The sequence below is a fragment of the Belonocnema kinseyi genome, chromosome 10, assembly GCF_010883055.1.
Source record: "Belonocnema kinseyi isolate 2016_QV_RU_SX_M_011 chromosome 10, B_treatae_v1, whole genome shotgun sequence".
NCBI lineage: Eukaryota > Metazoa > Arthropoda > Insecta > Hymenoptera > Cynipidae > Belonocnema > Belonocnema kinseyi.
Window position 1 is genome coordinate 73,372,661 of NC_046666.1, and position 23,555 is coordinate 73,396,215.

The window sequence follows — 23,555 nt, forward strand, 5'->3', positions numbered from 1 at the left end:
ATATCTTAGAAGCCATTATTACCAGGAAAATATATAAAATATGCACAAAATTGATAGATTGAAGAGTATGATTTAAATAATTCTTAAACAATTAAGTGGTTTTTAACGAAAAATGAACAAAATGTATTGTAATGAATTACAAATGCATGTGTGTGCCTGTGTAAAAAGTGGTCAACTTTGGGTGGTTATAACTTGTAACCTGTGGCGGCTAAGTTGGTGTTTTTTTTTTTGTTTTTTTTTATCACTCGAATTTGCGTCTACTCTAATGAACATCCTGATTTTGGTTCGTAAAAAACAGCTTTTAAATTATAGACACAAACTTTAGAATTTGATTTTCAGGTTTTTTTCAAAACAAAATTGGGTTTCTTTGAAGGTTCATAATTCGAGACCTCTGAAGAAACCGTTTTAGCAACTAAAAAAAAACGCTTCACGTCCTTAAAATATTAAAAAAGACCTTTTTTTGTTCGAAAAACTCGGACTATTTGAAGGCGCCTGTTAAGTAATTTTCGATATCGTTTTAATCTTTATCAAGTTGCTTCTTCCTTTCTTGGTACTAGAATGCGAGAGGCAAACGCCCCTTACCTTGACATATGTCATCTTCGAGCTACAGAGCATGATTTTGTACCCACGTCATAAATATTGTTATATATTATTATTAACGCAGAGGGTTCATCTTGGGCTTCAAATGTCGAGAATTTATCCGTCTAAATTGAATATAAATCTATACGCAACTACGTACCCACAAAGTGCGCCCTTTCCTTGCGAAACGTCATGTTTAAAAATTGAATTTCGTACATAATCGAGCTACTGAAGTTTAAAACTGACACGTGCGGCTTAATCGTTTTCATAACGGTTTCTGAAAGTTACTCATTTTTATAACGGCTTCTGAAAGGTACTGGTTTTTAAAACGGTAGGCCGAAATAATGTTGAAAATCCAATTTTTAAGGTACATAATAGCAACATATAAGCATAAAAGAAAAATAATTTCACTGTTCTTGGTTAAAAATTAGCAAATTGTTAAAGGAAATTAACAAAATTATGGTCTAATTTTTTAATGATATAATTTTTATTAATTAGACAAGTAATTTATTTAATACAATTTTATATGTCAAACGAAATAAATTCCGTTCGTTTTTCGTAGATTAATATTTGAAAGTCATCAACTTCGTACAATTTTGTCTTTGTGAAAAACAAATATCGTGTTTACATTCGCATCTAGGTTATTTGTGAGTTTATGGATAATAAAATGCATTGGCATAAACCTACGAGTAAAGTAGATGGAACTTGCTATATAAAAAAAGAACTTGTTTCACGTATCACGTTTCGTTTCACGTATAAAATAACTCATGAAAAGGTCTCGTATTTAGCTCCCTCCACTATCTACTTGCTACAATATAGCAAGAGTGGTGGATCCAGTATGAATAAAAGAAAGCGAATTAGGACGCTTATTTTAAATGTAAAGTTTGCAGGTACCCACCAGACCACGACGTGATCACTTCATATTTTAAACAATGTTTCATTTCCAAAATATTTTTGTTTAAGAGTTGTAATATTTTTCGAGATGATGATAAAAAGTGTTTAACACTAGAAATATTTTCTGATTCTCTTGATATCAATATCATTCTTCTTAATAATGAGACAATATTCTATCACATGGATATAGGTTGTGCTTTTTGTAAAAGTGAGTTTCAAATTTTTTATTGGGAGACCAATATTAAATAATATAGAACGTTCTACCTTAAGTTACTTTTGATATTTGTTTTCGATTAGACATTTTCAGTAAAATGTGGGCGACCAATCAACTGGATAGGTGGAGGGACAGTAATAATGCCAAGTGTATGCTCGAATTTATTTTTGTTAATCTTCGTGAAAAACAATGTCTCATTGATTTTATTATTTTATTCATATAATTTACCGAGAACTTTTTATTTCAGATCAAAATTAATCTTATAGGGCGTCCGCAGTTATTTGAAAAATTTTTAATTAATTTTTAAAGCTATTTAAGGTGTTTGAAAGATTTTAAGATAATATTTGAAACTGCGTCAAATTAAAACAATTCAGCTTCTAATATAAAAAGTGTTCTATTTAAAAAAAGATAAATCGTTCAAATTTTTATTTTTATAGCTTAAAATTGCTTAAAAAGATATAAAATTTTAAACGTGCAAATTAAATGATTAATTATATATTGTAGAACATTGAGAATGATGATTTATATTTATATAGGTACGCAGATTTATATATTTTTTACTAAATCTGAATCTTTGAACCAACATACTGAAGAGGTCCACTTTGAGTGTTTTAATTTGCAAATCAGTTTTTCTTACTTTAAATGAAAAATTCTTTAACTTTAATCTCTTTTCTCTGTCATGGTTCGAGTTTCTGTCAAAGGACAAATATGTTTCAGGTTTTATTTGCAAAAGTCGATGTTTTATCATTGCCGAGGATGTCTTTGATAAGGAAGGTATCTCCTTCCGGGGGGCCCGTGTTGTGCTCCGGCCACTTCAGAAAGCTAAAAACTCTAAGGAAGAAGTATTTTGTTCTGTGCGGCGAAGCTCCTGGATATCCTGCATGCCTTGAGTATTATGATGATAATAAAAAGTTTGAAAATAGCGAATCACCAAAAAGCAGGATTTTTTTTGACAACTGCTTCAGTATCGACAAATATAGCGACACCAAACATAAATATTGCATTGTTTTTAATACTATGGACGATTCTTTCTGTTTTATATTGGAGAATGAAAATGAAATGGAAGACTGGCTTAGTTCTATTTTGTTATTGCAGAGTGGAGGACAATCTGATAGCAAACTATCATATCCCATCTATGGTATACATTTTTTATTTGAATCTTTCTCAATTTATCATTTCTACTTGACCGATTTATATACATGAACGATTTCTGGCTGTGTCTAAAATTTTCATCCAATTTGCAAATTTTGTAGATCCGAGTCGAAACCCTTAAAATTACAGGCAAGTGTCTGTCCGTTCGTCGTTCTGTTTGTGGTATCTCATCCTTATGATTGTGGTACATTGTTTTTCGGGCCTTAAGACTTGAGATTCACGGTTTTGAGCCTTATGGATTAATATTTATGATTTTTCGCCTTGATATCTAAAGTTTTGAGCCTTACAGTTCGGTACTGATTGTTTTGGGTTTTGCAGCTTGAAACTAAAGGTATTAGGTACTACATTTTTTTACTTTTTGTCCTGGATCTTATGGCTTGAGGCTTGCGGTTTTGATCTTTCAGGCTTGAGGGTTAAGGTTCTGATCTTATTTTTGGGACGTTATTTTTGAGCCTTCTATTTTGAGTTTCATGCTTTTAGGGCTTGTGGTTCCGGGCATTAAGATTGAATTATTGTGAATTTATTTTTACGAATTTATACTTAATTTCATGAAAAAATAGAGTATACATTCTTTTTTCTCACTAAAAATTCTTTTGCTTTATTATGGAGGAAGCTTTGTATTGATGACAATTTTGGAACATCATTTTTTGACATATCTTATCTTACCTTGGCCTAATTCGGGCTCAGCAGTCCAAAAAAGAGGTTTTTAAAAAATGTCCGCATGTGTTTCAACATTACACTTTTTATATTTAGCTCAAAAATCGTTTTAGATGTGAATTTTTTTGAAATTTTGATTAGATGTTAATCCGTAAAATCGTTGGCTACCCACCAATGATTGGTCACCTCATTTAAATATGCTTGTATGAAATTATATTCTTTTAGACTATGCATATAAATGTTTATCGCCTTGTTTTACGAATAATGAACGGAAATCATGTCAAAAATCGTGTTTGACTCCGTTAAATGATTATACGATTTAGTGGCTCTATATTTAGTGGCTTTAAAAATCAGTAATCTATAACCTGATGTGACTAACGAGGTGGCCAATGGCTGTATTTCACCACACTTCAATGGCCTATGTCAATCACCAGGTTTTTGTGGCCAATGATTGTGTTTTTTGACATTAATGTTAACTTCTTTAAATATAAATTATCTACTACTTTTAAAGCTTAAATTACTATGGTCATTCAAACCTTTATAAAATTAATTATCCATATGTGTATTTTTGAGTTTCGTTCAACGCTTATAGCGTTTTTCACAAATTGTTAAATTGAAAAAATTTCTTAAGCGTGGCCAATGATTGAACCGATTACCCTATTTCGACAGAAAAAAATGTATACTACTGGAAAATACAAAAGTATCACATTTACTTCAATTGTTTATTAAATGACCATACTTATATGTTAAGCAATATAATTAAAGTTAGATATAATTCGCGAATCGGAAAAAAGCAAGAATGTCATTTTTGACATTTGTTGTAGTAATTCAAATTGATTAAGGGAAATATAAATCTTAAATAGTCACAGTTTTAAATATTTTTCTGCAAATGGCTTATAAGATTGATTATTATTAATTTTTATATAGGGTTATCTTATTACCATCCACTTTTGTGATAATCTGAAGCGTTTTAAACTTTAAATGCTAAAAGCAATTTTGTTACTACATGAAAGTGGCATTTGAATTGATTTATTTTGTAATTATTTATAAAAATAATGAGTTTAAAAAAACCGTAAATTTAAACATTTTTCAAACAATTTTTTTCATATGATTGATTATCCTTAATATTTTGTACAGTTTTTTTATTATAATATTTACTTTGGCAATGATTATGCATTTGATAATTTGTGCATAAGATTTTTTTATTACAATTGAATGGGACATTACATAAGTTATTTGTCTTCTGCCAATCTTGTGCATCGATTTAAGATGATTTATAACATAGTTTAATACTTTATTTATTTATTTCCTTAAACTGTAAATGGGATAAATATTGTAGGGTGTAAAACTTGTTCAGCCAAAAAATACGCGTCGTGCCAATTTGGGCTTTTCAAACATATGCGTACGCAATTATATAATTGCATACAATGTATGGAAAAGGTATTTCGGTCAAGTTGGGTGAAAGTTTGCGTTTCTGATGCTTCACGCGAAGTTTCTCAAAAAATATAGTGAGACAGTTTGACCGAAAGGGATTTTTCGTACATTTTGTGCGGGGATCTTTATTTATGATTGCAGATGAAAAACCAAAAAGCATACTCTTTGAAATCCTATTTCTTTTATGCCATTTGACTATTTTGCTTCGGCGGTTTGATATTTTTATTTATTTAATGGAAGATTAGAGTTAAATTAGATCTTTCAAACTTTATACACCGTCCGTACCAGTAAAAAAAATACCATGTAAGAAAATTCATCAGGAGTCCATGGGCCCTTCGGTATGCTTAAAATTTAATTTTTTTAGAAGTTCGAATATTATCATATGGCAGATTTTCCTGGAAATTAATTTTTAAACTCGATGGAATTCACTACGAATTATTTGGAATTTACCTGAAATTCTTTATAATTACTCAGAAATTTTCGGAATTAATTTCAAATTCTTTAGAATTTTCCATAATGCGTTGAAATTTACAATGAACTCTTCGAAATTCACGATAAATTCATGGTAATTCAAATTCGTTATGAATTCTTAGGAATTATTTGGAGTTCATCATAAATTCTTTAAGTGAACTTTAACTAAACGATACAAAAATTGAACGTACTGCTAATATGTCTTACCGGTACGGTTTGTTATATACAACCTAAATTTTTTTATGCTATCCAACGTGTACCCGTAAATTCGATTTGTCAATGCCAGAATTTGGGAAAGAATCATCTGGCTTGTCAAACAAAAATTGGTTCTGAGCCGCATGAAGTGAAATAATATTCTACTCTTTGTCATACAATATCAAGTTAAAAACATCAATTTTATGTACGTTTAAACACATTTTTCTCTTCAGATCATAGGTGGCAAGTGAATATCCAGAAAAAGGAACTAGGTGAATCTAAAAACGTTCACGGACCTTACACGGACCTTTGGTGCGAAACATGATACTGATTCCATTGAATTTCCTGTAAGTCTAAATGTTTTAAAATCTTTTAAAATCTTTTTAAAAAGTAAGGATTTTCGCCTACATTTAAGAACAGTCAAGTTTAGAGCATTATTTCTTATACAAGGGGCAATGAGAAAAGTTTGAAAAAATTCATGAGTATGAGGAAAACTTTTGTGCACAAATTGCAGTTGAGAAAATTGAGTTATAATAAAAAATTTTGCCTAAAAGGACAAAAATGTACAACTCTATTATCTTCAGTTCTAATAAAGATATTAAAGCGATTTGAATTGCACACTGTAACTGATTGGCCCTGTAATTATTTTCAATCACCCGGAAGGATGCGATAGTCTTATTTTTTGTGAAAATCTCGATATTTTTAGAAATTTTTTTTGGAAAACAAGTGCCAGAAACCAGCCTTGATCCCTTTTTTCCGCCGAGGACGTGCCAGGTTCCACCCACGGATTCAAAACCACGGATAGAAGAAAGGCACGAGGGGTCGACAGTAAAAAATAGGGTACTGGCTGCTTTCTGGCACTTTGAATTACTTTAATATCTTTATTAGAACTGAAGACAATATAGATGTATATTTTTGTGTTTTTAAGCAACAATTTTTATTATTTCTTAACCCTCCGTTTACAGACAGAGGATTTTAAGACACAAAAGATTTTTTAAACTGGTATGTCTCGCATTTAGGAAAATATGGAAGTTCGCTTCCCCCTTCTATAAAATCTAGACAGTACTAGGGTTAGATCCTGTCAGTAACGTTGCAGTTTGTCAGTTGACATTTGAGCGGTGCCTGGTGAAATCGGGTACAGTGACACAAAAGACCCTGTCTGCAAACCGCGTTAGTGTTTTCACCAGTTAGTAAACATTAATTGCTTTGTTTTATTTGGTATTTTCGGGTATTTATATGAGCAACATCAAGTTTCCATGTAATTCTAGTCTATTTTTGCACAATAAATATGGATTAATATTCAATATCCTACTTTTTCTATAGAATTGCCTGCATGAATCACTGTAAAATATACTCATTATTCAGGTCTTCAAATAATTCAACTTTTTGAAGCCGCCGACAATGGTGTAGTACACACTTAAAAAAATAACCCTGAATTTTACTCAATTTTTTAAAAGCCAGAAACAGATCAAAAACTAAATAGGACTTAAAAGACCCTGTCTGTAAACGGAAGGTGAGAAAAAGAAGTTTGTGAAAGGAGTGTTAAATTTCTCAACTGCAATTCGTTCACAACAGTTTGCCTCATACTTATGATTATTTTCAAATTTTTCCCATTGCCCCTTGTATAAGAAATAATGGTCTAAACTTGACTCTTCTTAAGTTTACCTGCAAATCCTTACTTTTTTATATTTTCAGGTCTATAAAGCTCACCATTTTTTTATATAAGTGTCTTCAAACTCATTTACGTAGAACACTTTTAGCTTTCATACGACTATTTTTTTATTGCGCTAGCATTTTTTTTGTCTAAATTTCTAAGCTTCAAATGCCGATAAAGTTTTCATTCTCCAGAATAGTTTAAATACTAAAAACAATTAAATAAGTATAAAAATAAAATAAAATGGTGTACATCCATTTCTGTATTGTGATTTTTATGATTGATTTGTATAAGCTTACCTTAATTTTTTTTCTTCGTCAGCTGAAAGTTATAAAACGATGTGGCTTCGATGATCGGATCTTCTTCGTGGAAATGGGAAAGCTGGCAGTAACTGGAGCTGGAAGATTTTTGATAGAAACGAAAGACATGGCGGTCAATATTTATGCCACTATACTGAATGCAATAGCCAGCTTGAAAAGTGAATAACTCAAAGAAGGATCTAATTAAATAATGTAACACATTATTATTTGGGTTATTCTTAAGATTTTTTAAATGATTAAAGTTTGGTTTTTGTTAAATCTAAGACATAGTTTCTAACCATAAGATTTTAAGTATGGATGTATCACTAAAATTTAAAGCAAATTATTAAACATTACGACTATGAGTGATTAATAAGAAATTATTCATGTTTTTAAATAAATCCAGAATTTAAGGCGAGAGGCGCTGCGTCTCGGGATTCCTTTTTAATTTTTCAGAATACTAAGTGTTTGAAATAAAAATTCACGATATTTATGCAATAATTTTTAGCTTTTTCCGGTTTTGTACACCCAAGTCGGAAGGTGGGTTTTATATTTTTGGGATTTGCGTATTTAACATTTTATTTCTAAACGATTCTTTTCAATCCATTTTTTTCAAACGAAATTTAAATAAAGTCTCGTAAGGAAAAATAAAAAATATATATAATTACACCTTTCGGAATTCAAATTTTATCGGTAAAATGAGTCATTATCAAAAGTGTACCGTTTTGAGATTTAGGTATTTCAATGGGACCTTTTCGATAACATCAGTATCGTTAAGATTAATTTTTAAGATATATTTTTTTAATGAGAGTTTTTCCCATAAAAATACTGAAATTCGGATCAAAGATTTTTTAGAGAATTTAGAAGCTAAATCGTTGTTTGAAATATTATAGTATTTGTAACAAAATTTTATAAATGGAATTCAGTAAACCTAAGTTTCTAAAAGTTGCACAGTTAATATTTTTTTAAATGTTTATATTATTATTATAATATCGATTAGATTCTAATGACATCTATACTTTTTTTAAGAATATAAAATTCGACACAAAATTTGTACACTTTTGGTCAGATTCGTCAATGTGTAAGAACAGAGTTCAACAGAGGACACCAGAAGCAGGTCAAACACATGGATTCGTTGCAACAAAATGAGTCGCTGTCCTTCACTGAATGCCTGTTGCTTTTTTAATTTCTCTGGCTTGACCATCATTGACGGGAATTGCATTCATGATACTTGGTCCTACCAAAGAGATAAACAAAATCACCATCTACATTAAAAGTAGCCTCAAGGTATTTGATGAAATGAATTTGCATCTGTAACTTTTAACCTATGAGTATATTTAAAAAAATATCATTCTATTTCTGTTTAAACTATGTGTCTTATTTATTTATTTATTTTTTAAATGCATTGAAATCGGATAAAAATGTAGACTAAAATTTAATTTGTCTAGGTCTATGAGTACTATATTTTGAAAATTTTGAAATAAGGTATTTTTACATTTTAAGAGCTGCATTGAGATCGAAAAGTATGTGTTATTTGTTATTATATAGACTTATAGAGGGTAAGGTAATATTAAACCCTTTAAATCTTTGTCCTTGAGATTGAAAAAAATATCAAGCCGCTGCGTGTTGCACCAGCCAACAGGCTGTCATATCCTTTCACATGGTTGTGATTGTAAAATGCAGGAGGCAACGTCCTTTCCCTTGCCACGTGCCATCTTTCAGATAAAAAAACGTGTTAGGCTAACGTCCTTCCCATTGTTACGTTGTCCAGTCATTTGGTACTTTTACTTGACAGTAACATGGAAATGCATTTTTTCAAGCACTTCATTCAGGGGTGCATAATATGGGGTCAGATGTTCTGACAAGAATTTCATCCCGCAACTTGGAACATTTTTATGAAAAAAGTGCAAAAAATCATATATCAGTGGATTGGTTATTTCCTGTGCATTGTGCATTAAAAAAACTTACTAGATATTTTTCTGGAGATGATAAATATTTTTTTAGATCAAGGAAATTTTGTTTCGTCCGTATTCGTAAAGATATTTTCTTGAATCAATGAATCATTCTTTCCTTAAAGTTATTTGAAAAATTTATTTGTTTGTCCGAAATAAATGTTTCTAGTAGACATGAATCACTTTATTGTATTTATAAAAAAAGACATATTTTGAGTAATCATTCTATGAAAGAAATTTCTCTTTCAATTCATTAATATCGCTTTCAGATATCACAATATTTTTTTGATTCAAACAAACCAAAATATTTTATTCGTGCATTGATAAATAATTATTTCAAATATAATTTTTTTTTAATTCAACAGCTTAAAATCTTTAAAGTAAAGCAACATTAGGTTCTTAGTTTCATAGATATCAATTCCTTGAGTTAATCATCTTACATTATCAGGCTATGAGAAATATTTCTTCGTTTCAAAGAATTTGCGCTGGAAGAAATGATTTCTTTGAACCGATGCACGAATCTGTTTCTTGGTTTACTTGCTTTAAAGAAATGGAATCGAAGAAATGCATTTATTTTTATCCAAGATTTTTTTTTCATTGTAAAAAAAGTCCTGGACAAAAATTGCAGCAGATATAATTTTAGCTAAAACTACAAAAAAGTATTCTGTACCATAATAAATATAATAATATAAATCGTAAATTATCATCTCTTGACGCTTTTGGGCCTATTTTTACAGATAAATCAAAAGAGTTCCATTTTTTTAAATAAATAGTTTCTGATCTTCCAAAAATCTCAGGTTTTATGTATCTTTTAGCCAACAATGTGAAATTCTGTTTTTTTGGACATACATAGCTCCTTTCGTGGTTGTTATAGGTGAAAGTGTGTATTTGAACATTTCTGTGACTTAATTGATTACAAATAAATATTTAGCAATTTTTAAACAACAAAAGAATCGTTTGGCGATTTTTGTTTTGTTTTTAAACAATTTCTCTCAGGAAAGCTTATTATCAGTAATTAAATATAAAATAATTATGTACTTATGCAATTTTTATGGTATTTTTTTCCAATTTCAAGGGACTATTAATTATAATTTCTCATTTTAAAGGTGTTTGTGGAAAATGGTTCATTTTATTTCATTTTTTCCGTTAAAGTACCAGAAAATGATGTGAATATATGTAATATATGTTTTTGACTTAAATATTCGGTTTTTGTATTTCAAAATACCAAAAATTGAATTTAATATCTAAATATTATTGCGAAATATTTATGTTTACTTCTAAGGAAACGAACTTTTCGGCCTATTTTCGGATGTAAATCCAAAAAGTAGGCCGAAAAGAGTCAAAGGTAGATGTTACCAATGAATGCATTATAGCTTAGGTATTGTTCCTTTTTTTAAATTAATGTAAATATGCCTACTTTTATTCATCAGTGGGCCGTTGGCATATGTAGGGATCAGGATCTGAGTAACATACAAAAATAACTAAACAGTAGTGATTTTTCGCAAAAAAAAACAATTCGTTTGCAATTTAAGTGAAAGTCCAAACAAAAGACATAAAAGAAAGGTTCGACTCTTTTCCAAAAATTCTAATTTAAATTCATTTTGATCCTAATTTTGTTTTATCTCGTCTCTTTCTTTTCTAAAACTTTTATGAACAATGTTAATAAAAACTTGAGTTGTTTGCGCTGAGCGACCGGCCACTATTGTTGAAACATCGGACCTATCATGCCTGTACCACGAATGTGGTACAGGCGAACCAAGCAACTTTATTTTGACTGCAAAGTCTGCACTCTGCAGATATACACCAACGCCCGGTGCAATCAGTTCGTGTGTCGCGTTTCAATGAGATCTTTTTATGTTGTAATATTTTCTTTGCATTAGCATAACATCTTTTAATGGAATAATGAATGTTAAATATATTGAACAAATAATAAATAAAAATTCAATAAGATAATCCAATAAATAAATGGAATGGAATAAATACAGTTTTTATCACTTGCGTCTCTCATAATTTGATATGTCATTCCGAATAGCGTCAGATTGGATTTTTGGATTTTCTTCAACAATTCATCATTCAACTCATTCAAATGGGTTCGGTTAATTTTCCACATTGTCAAGGTGAGTTGCAACTTTTTTTAGCATGGAGAAATCTACATCTTCTTAATCATTGGTAAAAATAAAAATTTCTGAAAGTTTAAGCTTAATCGCTTTAAACTGGAAAAATTATTTGTTTTCTTCTCTGAGAGTTTAAAATTTATATTTTAAACTTGTTCAAGGATACTATTCCACACTACAAAGTAGCAGAAAACTTTAAATTAAATGAAAATTATTTAAAAATATAACATTTTTAAGTTGGAGGGTTGAAATAATTACGCGAAAGGCATTATTATTAAACTAATCCGGAAGTTAAAGTATTAGGAATTGTGAAATTTCAAATTCTACTTTCATAGTTAAAAAAATTTAGTTTCAATTCTTTGAAGTCAACTATAATTTGAAACAATTTAAAATTATTGTTTAAAATTAGCTTCCAAAAATTCTACTTAGTGACATTTCCTGTTATGGAAAATAGAAATTCATTTATTTTGAATTTGCCGCGCAAAAAAACTAAGAAGTAGTGAGAAGTTGCAGAAAGTGAATTTTTTTATTTGCAGCAATTCGCAGTTCTTAATGTGACGTGGAATTATGTGGAGCAATTGTATTGTAGACTAAAAAGATTTTGAACCACTTTGAATTGGTACTCGGTTGCTCTGTATTTAATTTTAAAAAGAAACCATTTATTTCCTATAGGGTCTCGAAATTCTGGTGAGCATTTCTTTAGATTTTTTTTTTATTATAGAAACAGAACTTATGGAGTAGATACCCGATACATATTTTTTTCATTTTTGAAGCCCATTCAACTCTATTTCTACTTACATTTTTCCACGTAGTCTTTATTTATTATTTTTTTAAATTTAATTTCTCTTAAAAGATCTAAAGGAAAACCCAGTATGATTGGATATTGCGAAGAAAAATTATATCACTATAAAATGAAAATCTTTCTTCTTTTGGATTTTAGAAACAAAAACGTGGTAGAAATAAAATTCCTATAAATTATATAACTGATCAATTATCAATTATTTTATAACGAACTATGTACTTTACGCTCAAAGTTCGTAATTTTTCTTCGGTTTTCATTACCGGCAACATTCATTGCGGTAGATTCTTATTGTTTTTCTATATGAAAAAATCTTGAAGCCATGATAAACTGAATATATGTGAGGAAAAGATATTCAGATATGTAGAATTTTTGCAAACATATCTAAAATATAATTCAAATAAAGTATTCTCGAAAAATTATAGATATTAATATCATTAGGAAACATTAAAATTCCAAGTATGCTTAAGTTTACAAAACGTGAGTTGATCACTGTTTAAATTATATAGTTTTAAATACAAAATCAAAATTAATAACTTCGAATGGAATATTATTTTATCACTTTCTGATACGGACTAATTAAGTAAATTTATAACTAATCTTGGAAATTACATTTGTTCACTTCATTGAACAAGTAAATGTATGGAAACTTTAATTCATTAAAATGGCGTCCGATGCAAGTGAAGTGAGATGATCAAGTAGAATATTAAAAAAAATTATGTTGTGCGTATTTAAGCAAAAGAGAAATTTAAAATAAAACTCGAATTTCTAAGGCTTCTTTTATTCGGGTTTGATTAGAATATACGCAAATATTTTTATCCTTGTGACAACTAGAATTGGAGGTTAGAATACAAAATTTCTATTTCACACACAATATCGCAAAAAGGTTCGTAAATTACATTATTTCGCATATTCTTGCTTTCCGCATTTTGTATTTGTTTTTTATACATTTCAGTTACAATCAAAATTAATCAGTTGAATTATTTTATTCCATAGTCGATTATTATTTAGATTATTTAAATTTTTTGTTTAGGAATGGTAGTATTTTTTGTCCTATCAACAGGACATTCTGGTTTGACCCAGATCCCATCATCAGAGTGTCGATATAGCAAAATTTGTTTTCAAGAAAAATAGAAAATGAATATTATTTAATTTTAGTGTTATTTTTTTAAACGCAAATGTAGTGCACAATCTTTTTTTTCAAAGAAAATTATTTTTTTCTAGGCCGTGGCTACGTGTTCCAAAATTTCGGTAGAAATAGTCCTATTTTTTCGGTCCTTTTGGCCTTTTTGGCAACAAGAGCGAGTTATGTTGCACATTACCTTTATTAAATATGCACTTTTGTACTTTACGGTAAAAAATTTCTTATTCATAGAAGTATGATAAACTGGTATAAGTATAATAGTAAAGTGCGAAAATCAGTTTTAAAAATTAATATTTGATCACACAACTTTTTTGATTTATACATATAGTGTTACTTAATACAATTTCTAATACATCAAGAAATTTATCTTATTATAAATAATGATCGATAATATTCTTATAAACCGTTTATTTATTTCATTTTTTTAAAAATCAAATGTTTTTTAAATATGCACCACATCCACTGTGTACAAGATTTTTTAAAAGGCATCTAATTACAAATTTCTCAAAAATTTCAATCAACAATCCATTTTTTGTATAATTACAGATATTATTCTTATAGATAAATTCGGCGAACAAAAAAGAAATATAAATATTAATTTATTAAGTTATTTTAAACTATACTATCTAAAAATAAATTATCCTTTTTAAAAAAAGCGACATCTGCGTTTTTCGGTGTAGAAAAATAATGTATACACGGTGAATGCGTCAACTATTGTCTTTTGATTATTTGGTTCGTTTTTAACACTTGTAATTGTTATATGTCGATAAATGTTAAGATATAAATAGTTTAGTTAAGTGGTATTTGGTTAAACAAATTGTTTATATAAAAATAATAATTGCAAAGTTTTAATTATGTTTCTATCGAATCTATCGAATCTATCGAACTTTTAGAGAGAAAAAAACTACCACAAAATACAAATCTGCATGTTTATGCTATATACTTTCTTTATAACAAATACTTTAAATCTTTTCAGCAAATTAGTTTCAATCTTTTTAGCAGTTGGTTTAAATCATTTTAGCAATTAATCTCTTATAAAAATAGGGAGGCCAATAAGGCCTGCTTTCTGGGCCTCTTTAATTCTTCTTTCTTATTTGTACATTTTTACGGTCAAAAAGATTGTAAAATTCAAGTTATTTATTTTTCATGTTTCTTAATAAATATTTTCCAATCATCCGAGAAAGTGTTCGGCTTTGAAGAAAACCTATCTGGAAAGTATTACAACTTTATATATTAAACATTTTCATGTCCAATTTGTAAATTTAGTAATTTTCGAGAAAAATAAGGCATAAAAGTTTTTTATGCGTTTTGCTGCAGCTCTTACTTTGAAAACGAGGCTAAATATTGAGCTCTACATCTTAAAATATGCCTGAATAATTATTATGGAATAATTTTTTTCTCCCTCTTGTCCCTACGCAATCTCTAAAAAGTTTACTGCTACTCCAGGTAGTTCAAACTTGTTTACTAATTATTAATCTAATAAGCATTTCTAGTAAAATTTAGAAAGAACCACTAATTAACTTCATACCAATTCATTAGTTTTTACAAATTCAGATTCAGAACTCAGGCTCCAATTCGGATTGTATAATACTCTAATTTTTTCTAGACCCCGAGAAGATATTCGACACCAACTTGGTTCCAATTTTTGCAAAGACAAATGTGTTGGGGGTGTTTTTCTTCAAAAACCGATTTTTCAACTTTGCCGGCAATATCCTTGAATCGGAGTCTTCTTTTCCCTTCTGCAGGACCCATTTTGTGCTCTGGACATCTCAGGATGTTCAAAACTCTGAAAACGAAGTACTTTACTCTTTGTGGCGAAGCTCCCGGATATCCTGCTTGTCTTGAGTATTATGATAGCAAACAGAAGTTTTTAAACAAAGAAACACCAAAATATAGGATTTTTCTTCACAACTGCTTCAGTATCAACAAATATAGCGATACTAGACAGAAGTATTGTATTGCTCTTAATATGATGGATGACTGCTTCTGCTTTGTATTGAAGAACGAAAAGGAGTTGGAAGACTGGCTAAATTCTATGTTGTTGCTACAGAATGGAGAACCACATTCTACTTATGGTATACATTTTCTATTTTCTATTATAATAATGTCCAAATCCATTTTTACATAGACCGAAAATAATATAGGTTGCCCAGTGTCTACCGATACCAGAATATTTACTTAAAAAAAAAGACATAAATTAAATACAAAATGATATTGATTGAATGAGTATAGTCGCATCAACTGCCAGAGTCATTAGCGACTCTACTAAAGGGTTAAATGTAAACTGTAGGGTATCTATGGGGTAGTATACCAAGGGACAGAAGCGCAGATTTCTGAAAACACATTTAGCCTCTTTTCCTGCTTTGGGAATCGAACCCGCGCCAGCGTGGCTGACAATGCTGCAGTGTTGGAACATAAAACAATCACGTTTTTGCATTACGGTATATTCACACTTTTTCCATAAATATTAGATACTTATAATGGCATACTTAATCGATGATCCAATAAATACCTATCACAATCTCACCATGGGGAATTGAGATTCAACCTATCAGAAAGACGCTTGGCGATTTTTCGTTCTTTTGTATCATTTTTGTTACTTGTTTCAAACCTTTTTTGTAGTGCAGCTACATCGCTCGCGCAAGTATAAACGGTTTCTATACAACACAATTTGTGAATGACATTTCCTTAAATAATTTTTGTGTTTTATTCGACTCATTTAACCCAAGAATAACAACGTATGGGTGGAATCCTACTCAAATCCCACGTTGTTAGTAGTGCTCTAAAAATTCATGTTTTCTTGTACTTGCGTTAACATTATTTTTTATTTGTGTTCATATAAAAGTAATTTGAAATAAAAAGTAAACTGACAGAAATTTTCTCTGCAGAGCATGTATGGCAAGTAAATATCCAGAAAAAGGAACTGGGTAGCAACATCCATGGACCTTACAGATTGTGTCTCACGAATGAGGCAGTAACTTTCGTCAAGCTGGGTGCAAAATACAAGTCTGAATTCATTAACGTTCCTGTAAGTTATTTGTCTTTAGAAAATTGTATTTTTATTTATCTCATTCGTTACAATGTGACATTTTGAAGGAATTATCAAGAGTATGACTAGGTTCTTGCATTTTTTTACTCATGAGTAATATATGTAGCACAAAATTTTCCCTGAAGATTCCTGCAAAATGTTTGTGAGGAATTTAATTCATTAAATTAATATAATACGAAAATTCTCACGAACATTCCCCGAACCTTCTTTAGAAATGTGACTTGATACAAGGATATTTGACTTATACTTCCGGGAACTTTCCTGCAACATTTTTCGTAATTCTGCGAACCTTCCTTTGAAATGTTACAGGAATGTTTATATAAAAGTTTGTGGTATTCGGGGCATTAATAATCATTGCCTCTCGAATTTTTTAAATAATTAGGGTCATGTAACATTTACCCGATTCCCACCTTACTAAAATATTTTTTCATTAGAACTCACATTTACGCGAAATGAGATATCGACTTGAAAATTGGAGAAATTAAGCAAAAGGTACCAAGGGGCCCCGCATAAATTACGTTCTTTTTTCTGAAACTTTGAATCAAGTACCCCCCCCCCCTCTTTGTTAGGGTCAATATGGTTTGACGCCTCCTCTCTCCCTTTCTCACGAACTTTTTTTCGGCTAAATTTTTTTCGTAAATTTATTTAAGGGTCATCTAAAAATAATGCAAGACGATTGGGCGGGGGGGGGGGGGCTTTTCCTGTTACTTATGAATAAACAAATTTGTTTTGGAGTTGTTAATTTTCAATAAAACAATATGATTTCCCACCAAAAAATGCAGTTTACTTTTTAATTAACCAAGAGATTGCGAGAGAGGTGGGTCGCCGATTTGACTGGGGCTGTATAGGATCAAAGTATATTAACACTTATTAGGTGTGTATTTTTGTAGATTTAATGAGCCATAGTTTTCGAGATAACATGGTAATTTTGTAACAAAAGGAAAGTTATATCATTTCCACAGGCTTTTTTCAAGTAGAAAATAAAACAAATGGGGTCAAAAAGTACAAATACGGTAGTTTAGTAAAGTAGAAAAAAATAATATGAACGTCATTTGTTTCAGCATAATAAATAAAAGTGCTAAACATTTGTTATAAATTGTTTCTCATACATATACATGTCTTTAATAATTCCGATTAAACATATTTATTTATTTATTTATTAATAAACCGAAAAACAACCTTTAAGAAAAATCAACTTTCACATTAAGTACTTAAAAGGATATAACTTTTTATAAGGTTGGCATCAGTGACAGTAACGTATTTAAAAGATACGTGTAGATTTGTATTTATAAATATTAATTGAGTTGAAGAATTGGAACGCGGGGAAGATCATTGGTTTTCAGAAGAAAAATTTGACTGTGGAGCTCCATGTACACTTCTTAATAGTTATATGGTTTTTTATAAGTATAAAAAGTATTTTTTAAATTTTATTAAACAAAAGCATTTTACATTTGAAACAATTATCAAATCGAAAACCTGTTTTTTTAAGAAATTAAATCACATAAATGTTTCAAATTATGTAAATTATAATATTTGTAAAAAATATTATCTGTTATTGTCAGATGCAAATAATTACAGATAATTTTAGGATTTTGCTTTCGCAATCAAACAGTATGAGAAATATAAAACTGTATTTTAAGGTGTAAGAATGACAAAATAGGGATCAATCTTTTGAATTCTGGTTTTGAACGTTTTTAAGCAATTCATTATTCATCGATATACACTTAAACAAATGAATTTTAAAATTATAAGAAGAAAAACTGCACAAGAAACTGGATAAGGACCATTTGGTTTTGCATCCTGAAACATTGTAATAAATGACCACATACTTCTATCATTTTTGCTACATTTTCTAAATTGTAGTATATTAAAATAATTTTATTTTTGAACCTTATGAATTTGTCATTTTCATATTGTCATAAATTCTATAATTTAAGTGACAAAATTGTTCAAAATTTTGACTTATCAAAGAATAAATATATTGCATATATTTAACAGTCCCAAAAATTCCTTGCTAAAATTTCGTGATTTTTTCAAAAATATCAAGTTTTAAAATTATGAGATGAAAAACTGCATAAGGATCATCCACTTCCAAACCGAACCTTTTTTTCAATGATTTCTTATCTTTTTTTCTATCTTTGTATTTCTTTACCGAAAAATATTTGTAAATATTTTTAAATATAACAAAGAATTATATCAAGAGGCATCAGATAGAAAATTAAAACAAATGTTTTTTGTAAGTCAATAGTAATTAAATTCGTATTATTTTTTTTCTTCTTTACTATAGTGCTAACTATTGCCATTTTTTTTAAACGGGTTATTTCAGTCTTTAATTTTATTTATCTCATGAAATCTGTTACCTTGTGATTAGTGTTTAACAACTTTTCAATGAAGGGAAATCAACAACTGTATTGTTTTTATTTATTGGCCTTTTTTCCTTTAAAAGCTTGGCGTGATGGATTAATTTCGTTTGGAGATTTGTAATTTACGTGAAAACTCCTACGGTAAATACGAAAACCCTGATATCTCGGAAACTAAGGCCCAATCGATTAAAAGAAAAAATATGCACATAATATATTTTGATATAATTTCGCCCTGTAAAGTCTCAGTCAAATCGGCGAATCGCATCCTGCAACCTCCTCTTGCAAGTACAAGTATTTTAAATAAAAAACGCTTTAATTTAACAAAAAAAAAGACGAATTTCTAACCAAATATTTCAATCATCAACCTAATCAGACTGTCTTTTAACCAAACAGTTGCATTTTTAATCGGAAAAATTAATTTTCAACCAAGAAAATTAATTTTTCACAAATAATAAGGTTTTTTAACAAAAGACATGAATTTTCAACCCAATAGTTGAATTTTCAACTAAAAAAATTAATTTTTTATTAAAAAGACAAATTCTCCACAAAAAATAACATAAATTTTTAAACAAATAGTTTGTTTTTTAACTAAGAAGATCATTTTTTTACCAAAAAAAGGTTAATTCTCATAAAAAAATATGAATTTTGAATCAAATAGCTGAATATTATACTAAAAGGATTAATTTTCTACCAAAAGAGATGATTTTACAATAAAAATAGATTTATTTTCAGCTAACTAGTTGAATATACAACCAGAAGGATTCATTTTCTACCAAAAGGAACGAATTTTCAACAAAATGCATACATTTTGAAACAAATAATTGCATTTTCTACTAAGAAGATTAATTTCTTACCAAAGGAATCGAATGTTTAACAATAGTATATTATGTCACGATACAGCAATGGTCCCTTTCACAGCGGATGAAGCTGTCAAAGGGTTGCTGTCAAGTGACACACGGTATATTATGCAAAATCGGACGCTTTCCGCGTCTTTCCGTGGATATTTCGGTATAGTATAATGGTGTCTTTGTCGCAAACGCCAGTCTTCAAAAATTGTTCACCAAGTAGCGGAATTTTTAATCTAAAAAAAAAATTGTTAACTGAAAGTGGAATACTTAAATTTTGTATTCGAAGCAATTCATTTTTATCTAGAAAAAAACTTTTTTCTACAAAACATTTAAATTTTCAACAAAAGAGTTCATTTGCAACCAAAAAGATAAATTTTCAACGAAATACATACTTTTTAAAACAAAGAGTTGAATTTTTCAGCCACAAATGAAATAATTACATGTCCATTAAAAATCATTAATTTTCAATAGGGGGCACTGTTTTAGCGTACGTATGACTAGACGTATGTCGGATCGCTCTGTAGTTTTCCGCGAATTTGTGAACAATTAATTGAGCTCAGTGAAATCTGAGAGGAATTTTCGGTATATTTTGTCCCGGCAACATTAAATAGTGTGTTTTCTCGGCGTGGAGCCTGCATCCAGCACTAAACCAAGTGAATATTCGCTAGCATCATCAAGGATTTGGAAGCACAGTCCAGAAAAGATGGAGGATAGCATAGATAAAAACACAAAAATAGACAAAATGCCAGTTTCAAAATTCGGAGGAATTCTAGATTCCTGGAAAAATTCAATTCGACAATGCATCGGGGATAATATTGAAGAAATTGTAAAACAGGAATTATACCCCCTAAAAGATGAACTGGAGAAATATACAGGGAAGATTGAAGAACTCAAGTAAGAGATGAATATTTTGAAAAACCAACTCCAGAAGATCCAGAATTTATAGATTAAGAACGAGAACATAGTTAAAAGGTACAACATGGTTTTCTTGTGATTGGATAATCCTGCTTATCCCCACATGTTTATCAGTCGCATATGACCACTTTCATCAGAGAAACACTCGAAGTTACTATTACCATCGCTGATCTAAAATCTGCCAAGGTTTTTATGGACCAGTATTTTGATTTTAAATGATTATGCCAAGAACTAAGGAACGTACAGAGATGATTCTTGAAGCAAATTCCACATTTCTGGCTTCTGAAAGTATGGCATGTATTTTCAATCAGTAAAAAGTTGCACTTTAATGTTTAAAAAATTATTTTCATTTTGGTAAAGTACAGAAGACTGTACGATAATCGAGGCAACCGCATTCTCAGTAGGGCACTTTGCTGGCGCTACTGCTACGCGTTCAATACGACCTTCTCTCGTACTCAGGCTGTTTACACAGTCCCTAAGTCCCCATGCAAAAAAAAGGGATACATCACTAATCAGCAGAACACTTTGAAACACTGTACCAGTATTGCCAAAACCTTCACCTGTGACACGCATATTGTCTCATATTTTTAGAATTTTTTCCTGCTGAGATTTTCATGAAAATCTGTACAAAAATCGAGGTGCTTATATTTTTTGGGCAGATAGTAGTACCGCTCTTCAAGGAACTGAGGAAACTGAAAATAGAGACCCAAATCAGATGTGATTTCCTATTAATAGAAGGAAAACCTTGCGAGTAGATGGCAAAGGAAAATGCTGTAAACAAACAAGAGACGAAGAATGAGTCATAAAGGAAGTACTGCCAGAGAAAAGACGACAACATGAGAAACAATATGGACCAATCTATCTCTGATAAATCGGTAGGAGACAAGGAAGTGCTTTATTAATTTTAAAGCAAGCACAGAAGCATTTAGAAAACGTCACCTCCCAAGGACAAAATACAACCACTTAAACTAGTGTTTTGGAACATAAGTGGTCTCAAAAACGTATAGAACCAGGACAAAAATCAACAAAAATTTCTATTAACCTACGATCTAATCGGAGTCATGGAAACATGACTGTCAGCAATATTGGAAGTGAATACAACATTCCTCAGAAATTATCAAACACTTGAGAGCCCAGCAGAAAGAGATAACAGTATTCGGAGATCGAGTAGAGGTATAATCGTTTTTATTAACGTTTTTATTATTTTATATTTATAATTGGAATGGTATAATGAAAACCTAAACTGGACTTTCGAAAATCCACGAAAAAAACTAAAAGGAATTTTTCTGTTTCGTTTGCGGGATATTAACTGCATAAAAAAGTGTTCGAGAAAATAGAAAAAAATAATTTCGAAAAAAAATCAGTTAACAGGTTTAAACCGCGGACCCTTCATATGTTCTCTAATATTTTCCGTAATTTAGCTAAGAGAGATAGCTAACTGCCTGTTATAATTGGTGGGTAATTCAACTGTAGAGTGAGAGATCTCAATGAGCAGGACCCTATGACAGTAGAGGGATCCCCACTATCAGGCGTTAGAACAAGTAGCGATTTGGAATTAAATCATAGAGGACGACTGCTGACAAGCGTGATGGAATCTGAAAGCTTTGTAATGTTGAATCGTAGATGCGGCAGCGATACGCCAGCGAAATTTACATTTGTAAACCACCTGGGTAGCCCTATTAAAAACGCCAATTAGGTTATCGATAGAAAGCATTTAGAAACATATAGGAAGCAGATATGTTTCTATATGGTTTCAAGTGATTTTTCAGAGCCTTTTTTTTAAATCCATTTTCTAATAGGTTTTATTCAGTAGTTAAACGGCTATGTGACTGAAATTGTCTAAAAGATGATTCTCTATTCGATTCTATCAGGCTTCTAATGGAAAATGGAATTCAATTTATCCGAATAAAATTCAAAGTTCTGAGTTGAAAGTGTCCTTAAATGATATCTATTAGTTTCTTCTTTTTTACGAAAGACAAGAGTTCAAAGTTGATCCTATAGCAGGTTGTATTAAGAATTTTAATGAAAAATTTGAATTAAATTAATCAGTTTAAAACCAAAAATATTGTCTTCAAATTATCTCTATGATGCATCTATTAGGTTTCGCTTTCTCGCGATTGGCACAAATCCAAAATTGCTGCTCTAAGAAGTTCTGTTAGGCATTTCAATGAAAAATTTAAATTAAATTAGTCGGATTAAATCTCAAAGTGATACCTTCAAATGGCTCTAATAGGTACATATTATGATCTGATTTCTCGCAAATTTTACAAGTTTCAAATTGCTCCTCTAAGATATTGTATTAGGTATTTCATTGACAAATCGAGATTAAATTAGTCGTATTTGAACTCAAAGTTTTGCCTTCAAACTGGCTTTAATAGACACCTATTTGAATCTGCTTTCCCGCGAATGGTGCAAGTTCAATGTTGCTTTTCAAAGAGGTGCTATTAGGCATTTTAATTGCAAATAAGGATTGAATTGATCGCATTAAAATTCAAAATTATGCCTCGAAGTGAATCCTATTAGACACCTATAAGGTTCTGTTTTTCGCGAATGGCAAAAGCACGAAATTGCTTCTGTTAGAGGTTTTATTAGGTATTTTAATGGAAAATAGGAATTAAATTAGATTAAAAGTAAAATTCATGCCTTTAACGTGGCTCCATGAGGCACTTCCCTACCAAAAATGCCACTTAAGCAATTAATAGAAACCGTTTAGATCAGTTGTCGGCAAACTTTTTGCTTCATTTTCAGGTATGGTCAGGCTCCACCCGACTTAATTTTTTCTACTACTTTTCGGTCTATTCATGTACCTTAGTGTGAGTGAG

General features: G+C 30.2%; 1 protein-coding gene across 2 annotated transcripts in view; it reads left to right on the plus strand.

Annotated features, from left to right (window-relative positions):
* Positions 1–12,190: 12,190 nt before the first annotated feature.
* The window catches only part of LOC117182057 (insulin receptor substrate 1-like), an 18,385-nt gene continuing 7,020 nt past the window's right edge, over positions 12,191–23,555 (plus strand). Inside the window, exons 1-3 of one of the 2 annotated variants that reach the window (XM_033375081.1) lie at positions 12,191–12,302; positions 15,165–15,633; positions 16,447–16,586. In XM_033375081.1, coding sequence (XP_033230972.1) covers positions 15,216–15,633; positions 16,447–16,586 — 558 coding nt within the window. In that variant the 5' untranslated portion in view covers positions 12,191–12,302; positions 15,165–15,215. Of the gene's footprint in view, positions 12,303–13,196; positions 13,301–15,164; positions 15,634–16,446; positions 16,587–23,555 lie in introns of those variants that run through there. The other variant, XM_033375080.1, reaches the window with a different exon arrangement.